At 43.9% G+C, this 7,098-nt stretch overlaps 1 protein-coding gene across 1 annotated transcript in view; it reads right to left on the bottom strand.

Annotated features, from left to right (window-relative positions):
- Window positions 1-885: 885 nt before the first annotated feature.
- The window catches only part of LOC134989958 (NACHT and WD repeat domain-containing protein 2-like), a 46,308-nt gene continuing 40,095 nt past the window's right edge, over window positions 886-7,098 (bottom strand). Inside the window, exons 6-8 of the mRNA XM_063950635.1 lie at window positions 5,675-6,228; window positions 2,121-4,644; window positions 886-1,406 (exon numbers count right to left, since the gene is read on the bottom strand). Coding sequence (XP_063806705.1) covers window positions 886-1,406; window positions 2,121-4,644; window positions 5,675-6,228 — 3,599 coding nt within the window. The remainder of the gene's footprint in view (window positions 1,407-2,120; window positions 4,645-5,674; window positions 6,229-7,098) is intronic.

Below are 7,098 nucleotides of genomic sequence, written 5' to 3'. Positions count from 1 at the left end.
TGCAGCCCCACCTCTGGAGCCGGTGCTGCCTCCAACTGTTTATTCCCCTCCCCTGTAGAATGTGAGCTCTAGGGCAGGGTTCTCTGGCCTCCTGTCCTTCTCCTTACCTCCAGTGATCCTTGTCCTTTGCTGACTCTAGTGATGTTTCACAGTTGTGCACTGTACAGTACTTATACTGTTCATTTTATTGGTATGTCTACATCCTGTACAGCGCTGTGCACCCAATGTGTGGCCTAACAAATAAAATAGAACATTCCAGCATTTAGACCTTTCACTTTGACAAGCCAAAACTATTGCAGTCTAATAATAATAATAATAATAATAATAATACATTCTGTAAATCCCCTAGCTCTGATAAAGCATTAAAAACAGTTTTACAACACTGACATTTTATTAACAATATACTATGTAATTACAGTTGATAAAATGGCTGGACTTGCATCTGCAGAAACTAAAATGGCCACTTCCTCCTGACATTTGCAATTTTCTTCATTCAAGAGTCCAAATAGTGGTTTTGACTTTAATGGTTGCTCTAACAATGGTTGGAATTACAAAGTTTATGGTAGGGATGAGAATAGAGTCATTCAGGTGATGCCTCTCCCCACAGATCAGCTAGGGCCGCCGTCACTGCGTCCATTGTGTGTAGGGGATAGAAACCATTACATAAGTTGCGTCTCAGTTTCGTTATCCGACGGGCAATCAAGACTGGAGTTTACACTGGTGGACTCCTTCCTATTTATCCGAATAGCAGTCAAGACTGGAGTCTACACTGGTGGACTCCCTCCTCTTTGTTCGACGAGCAGTCAAGACTGGAGTCTACACCGGTGGACTCCTTCCTCTTTATCCGTCGAACAGTCAAGACTGGAGTCGACACTGGTGGACTCTTTACTCTTTATCCAACGAGCAGTCAAGACTGGAGTCGACACTGGTGGAATCCTTCCACACTATGTCTGCAGATATATTTTCCCGATATATTTTCACAGGTACATCATCATCAACGGACTCTTTCTTACCACACAGGGAGAAAAAGATTTCAGTCACCTCGTTACCCTTCCACTTCCTGCCTATTGAGTACAAGCCAAGAGTGCCATCTGCAAACCCAACACAGACCGTGCCATCGTCTCCGGACACGGTCATGGCACACGGTACTTTCCCAAGATGGCACTGGCCGATCTTTCTTCCATCAAGGACTTCTATAACATTAAGCACAGGGTTCGCGTGGTAATCACACCTGCAGTGACTTTCACAACCCTGACATAAGTAAATCAGATATTTGCCATCTTTGGTCAAATGTTGATATAAAACAGCGTTGGGCGTGTGCAAGATGCAAAGATTTTGTTCCTGCATACTTAGCACATTGACCGTCCCACCCTCGGTTATAATTAGAACGTCCCCATTAGATGATGCTTGAAATAAATAACAAGGGAGGGAGAGCTGAACAGACAAGCTAGAGTGGTGGCAAAGGGTTTCTTCTACCACATTCCATGTGAGAAAATGTCCGTTTGAGGTCATCAAGACAATTATATCTGGGTAGCTGCTCAAACATTGAAAAGCCATGATAGTACCAGATTGATCAGAGCAGCAGAACTGCTTACTGACAAAACCAGACCATAGGCTGATGGCTAAGAGTCTATTACCATTCATACCAATGACAAAGGTACCTTCAGTAGTTACGACTGCCCGACTTATAGTAGTATGTATCTTACAGACCGTAGCCCCCGTTGTGGGTTTCCAGACCCTTGAAACTCCATCTTCACACAGAGTAACCACAAAATTATTGTTCGGTACTATAAGCATCTGGGATACAGCGCTACTGTGGATACGGAATGTATTTATCCCAGTCTCCACTTCCCAGACATAAAGTTCTCCAGACATCACTGATGATACTAGGAGCTCACCATCTGAAGTTACTTTAATCATTTCTACAAAACCTCCATGCTGATAAAGGGATGTAATCCTACAGCTAGGTATATCCCATTTACACACCATATCTGAACCATCTGAGGTGTATGCACGGCCCCCTAGAGGGCACAGGAGGAGTGACTGAACTGGCCGCCCCGTTTGAGAGTAAGCTGTTGGACTGGTGACTGATTTCAAGTCCCACAACATTATTGATTTACTTTTTGTTACTGCTTGCAATAAGTTCAGCTGAAGACTCTTGGTCAGGAAAGGGAGTGCATCAGGTTCAAGGTGCACCATTGAAATGCATTGTCCGCTCTTTCTGCACCAGACAAAGAGTGACGAAACATTCTCTACAGCAGCAATGATCTCTTCCCCACTATAGGACAACACACAAGAAATAAATTTCTCTTTTAGTCGAATGCTGAAGTTATTTTTCTCCCAAGTCAATGTTTCCCATACATCAAAAGTTGTTGGTCTGCAAATTAGTAGACGATCTGGGGAATATTCTGTAGAGATCACCTCGTCGTGGCCATCAACAGAATTCACAACACCCACAAGTTGAGGCTTAGAAGGATCTGCTATGTTCCAAATTGTGATATTACCAGCTTTATCAATGACATAGACATCAGTCCCCTGTATATAGACATCACATATAACATGCTTTAAATGGTCCATCTGCAACACAATTTTCCTGGAGAAGAACTCAGTGTTATAGATGATAAGTGTATTTGTTTGTCCTAGAGTTGTGTATTTCCCATTGTCAACAATCGCAAAATAAGTTAACTTTTCGGCAAATATGATTTCTTTAAGAATCTTACCAGAAAGAACATTGAAAACTCTAACCATTGGAGTATTCTCAAAGTAAACAATAAGCATTTCATTACACAGGGTACAGCCCTTAGGCATAAAGTCAACTTCCTGGGCAGTATTGCTGATTTCATTAAGAAGAGTCCAGGTGAAACAGTCAAGAAGGATGATTGACCCTTGGCGGGTGGAAAGTGCCAAATATCGACCTTCGTTTTCCAAGGAGGCACCAATGATTTCTGAGCCGTTGATTGACTGATATTCTAAGCACAGTCTCTTTCTCCTGCTCCAAGTATAAACAAAACCACGCTGCAAAACTATGATTAACTGAGATTTTGTTCTCATCTCCAGGAGGCTGACAATAGTCGATGGCTGTTGAAACTGGATTTTAATTACCGGCAATTTGAAAACTGACGAATTCAAAATAACCAGAAAGGAATTCTTAATACTTTCATAAAATATTTGCTTGACAAACGTCAAAAGACAAGGGTATATAGATGCAAGTGGCATTATCTTTGACTGCACAATCATCTCAAAAGCTTTAGGATGGTCGTTCAGAAGACACCTGGTTTCTTTTAGCAGGTCGCAGATGAGGTAGACCTCTTCTTTACCCATTAGCATGGCTGCATCTTCCATACTGTGGATCAGTGAATTTAGGTGACCAGATTTTAAGAGGGTTTTGTAATAAGGTAATGCCATGAAAACATCGGTGTACAGGATGTCTAGTTGTCCACACTCCTTCAGGTGATAAGGAAGTTCAAGGGCCTTTCTTACATTTCCAATGTCTGTACGTCCTAAGTGGCCATTAAAAGACCATGGTTGAGATGGGAGCCGTCTGTCAATGTAAATCTTGGCAAGTGGATCGGATCCTGTAGTAACTGTCTTTGACTGCTGTGCATCACGCTGTGGCCTGTTGTTCTGTTTACCGGATATCGACTTTGCTCTTCCACTTACCCAGCGCCCACTAAAATAGTTGCACATATGTGCATGTAACTTGTGAACTACTTCTGGACTTTTGAGATACCGCTTACTAACAACTTGTTGATAAAGCCTGTTTGTCCATGTTATTAAACGGTAACCGGCAACAACCCTGTAAGCTATGCAGCCCTCGAGGTCAAGTAATATGTTTGCAACTAGCCAGTCAGGAACTCTCAACATCTCCAGGGCTTCGTGTACATGATACAACTGGGCAAGTACCACGTCATCTGCTGACAACAGGTCTACAAGCTCAGCTTCTCCAGTGCCAGATCTTGACAGTGTTACGTAACTTAACGCCCTGAAGATAAATTCATAGCCATATTTGTTTTCCAATTTATGGAATAATATTTCGGTTGATTGATAGGCACTTTCTCCAAGGCATTGATCTCCAACATCATGGTGGGACTTCCATCCCATGACTTCCTTATACAGCAGTAGCACCTGCAAAGGGGTAGTGCAGCTCCCCAAGGATCTGTTCACATAAATTTGTTGGCCTGAAGTGATTTTCCTTTGTTCATTTAAAAGGTTCTTCTTTAAATTGTCATTGCATTCTTTCCTTGTTGGCTTCAGCTCAAGAAAGAGGACCTGGTCTGGCCTCCAAGGCAGAGTTTGGTTTACAGAGTTGTCCCGTGTGGCAGATACAATTATTTTAGTGAATTGAGGAAGAGGAGACGGCAACCACCAAGACGGTTCTCCATTGCGTTCGCAACACATCAAGTTATCCACACTGTCCAGTAGCAGGACCAGTGGTCTTTGCCCGGTGGATGCTGACAGAAGGCTGAGAAACCGTTCTGCTAACACAATGATGTCATCTTCCTGTGCAGGAATTTGTATTCTGAAAATATTGGCTAATTGCTGGCACAGGCCTCTTATTAATCCGCTCAAAGTCAGAGGTTCACCAAATGGGGGCACAAAGCGAACTACTAATGCTGGGTCAAAGTCTTTAAGCCATAGTTGGACCTGGGGGAAAAAAACAAAGAAATAGGTCAACTGAAAAGAAGACAATAGGAACCAATTAGTTATCTTCTAATATACATCTGAAGGATATGGGGGACGACTAGGGGACTTGTAATGATTGAACTGTATTGCTTTTGTTTTGTCCAGCAGTTTGGCAGGTCATGGTCACTCGTAGGCAGGTGGCATGCTGCGCTGTGACCTCATCACTGAGTGGCGCTCTCCCAGTCTGTGAGTGACAGGAAGCCAACGCATTACATGAAGAAGGCAGAGAGTGGGAAAGGAGAAAGGGGAGCAGAGAAACAATGAGGTAGGTAAATTGTGGAGGTTGATTTGGCCAGCACTAAGTAGCATGTGGGGGAATTTAGCAGTCATGTAGCAAGGGGCCCAGCTGGGGAGGGGGGCAGGCTTGCAGGCTGCCCAATCCATTTAAATGGGCTGCACAATTTCTTTACACTTATTTAATTTGCAACTACCACTATGTATCTGATCCACGGGAAAGGGTGGAAGAGTAAAGAGCGGAAATGATCCTACATTCGGAAAATAATCTGGGCCATTGGTCCAATAACTGGAATATCCTTGAATCAATGAGGTTCGACAACTCCTTCTTTCTGACCCTACTTAAGGAAGCACCTTGGGGCCGCTTTTGACTCGGAGGCATCTGCGGGTGTTTTTCCTTCCGCCTGAGGCGGACTGCTAGCTACCTTGTGCTGATGTTCACATCCGCCCGCCTATGCGAGTGTCTGTACATCTGCATGCATAAGGCCAGGCCGCAGCTCCAGCCATCATCATAGATAGAGGTCCGGGCCAGCAGTGCAGGGGGATGAATGCCACCTTGATGCTCTTATTTGTATCCGTTCATTTTTATTTTGGACAGATGTGGCACCCCTAGGATATGGCCTACTACTCCATCACCCAGGCCCATCACCGCTGTCTACGGCCCTGGTGACATTGACACTCAATAAGAGGGGTATATATCCCACACAACATCATGACATCTGTTTCCTCTATAATAAGCAACCAACTAGCATTTTACCTTCTTTGCACAAGAAGCCAGGAGAACAGTCTTCCCACAGCCTGGTTCCCCTAGCACCACCATGGGTTTACGAGACCCATCACAGAGAATGTAGCTCTTTATACTCTCCGCTGCTCTGGACTCATATTGCTGGAGGTTTGCATACATAGTACATAGAGAGAGATGCTCCAAGCCTTCCTCAGTCCCGTTTCTCAGGGGCGCTGGGTGTCTACGGGTTCCACGGTTAATTAACGTCACCATGTCCGCATAAAACTGTCCGCATAGGCCTTCTACGTACTGTTGCTTCTTCTCTTTTGTGTAGCCCACCTTGATGTCACATGTCGTGTTGGTGCTGTACACATGGAGACCCCCAGTGCGGGACAGGGCTGGGATGAGAACGTCCCTGAGGCGGCAGAGCCTGGCGTAACCGTCAGTGATGACTCCCTCCGATCGTTCTGCTTTTCCCCTCTGTTTGCGGAACGCTTTATACGGCACTTTGTGTATGTAGCAGACGCATCTCTCCAGCAGGTGCTGACGACAGTTTTCTAGAACAAACAGTAACTCTTCCTCTAGAGCTGGGGGGAAAAATTTTGAATAAATTTATTAAAAACCATAAATACATTTGTTTTTACTGGTAACAAATACATTTTGCACGGTTTGTGCTGCAAGTTCCAATCTAACATTATACTATAGTTAGATTTAAGTTTTACCATCTCCTTCATATACAGTACATGGGTAGAGGTATGGGGACAAGGAGAGTTATGGGACGGATGTCTGAAAAGTATGCCCAAGCAATAACCAATATTGAAGACATGACCTAAATAATGACTTACACTATGCTAATACTATGGGGGCAACAGTACATGAAGTCTATCCACATAAGTTTTGCTTCACACACCATAGGGCTACGCAGGAAAATTGCCGCTTTACCGTAACTGGCTGATATATGTGCAGCCGTGTCACGCAGCGCCAACAACTGATTCACCCCGTGTGTGCAAATTAGTGGGGTACAATAGGACAATGGAAGACGACGACTCCTATGAGTGTTGTTCAGTTGCAGATACTACAGAATAAACATAAAGTTTTGAGATCACAAATCTCTTCATTGGATACAAATTTAAACGACAATCTAATGGTCATATTTATGTATACCTTAACCAATCACAAACAAGACTGGTTACTACTTCATCATTACATTACTAGAGTCTCAAGCCCTCACCCCGCTAATGTGTTACCTTATGAACGCTTAGAGCCTTCAGGAAGGAAGAAAAGGAGTGAAGCGATGACAGTATCACTGGATAGATGATTTCTAATGAACCATAGATTGAATAGAGAACTGATGGGGCTGAGGCTACATTTATACAGAACAGTTATGAGAAGAGTGTGTTCAGGGCTGGTTCTAGACCTTGTGGCGCCCCCCACCCCCACCCCAGGTAAAATACAGT

The sequence above is a fragment of the Pseudophryne corroboree genome, chromosome 2 (assembly GCF_028390025.1).
Source record: "Pseudophryne corroboree isolate aPseCor3 chromosome 2, aPseCor3.hap2, whole genome shotgun sequence".
NCBI classification, from domain to species: domain Eukaryota; kingdom Metazoa; phylum Chordata; class Amphibia; order Anura; family Myobatrachidae; genus Pseudophryne; species Pseudophryne corroboree.
Note: the sequence above shows the minus strand (reverse complement) of the source record. Positions and strands in the feature narration are given on the sequence as shown.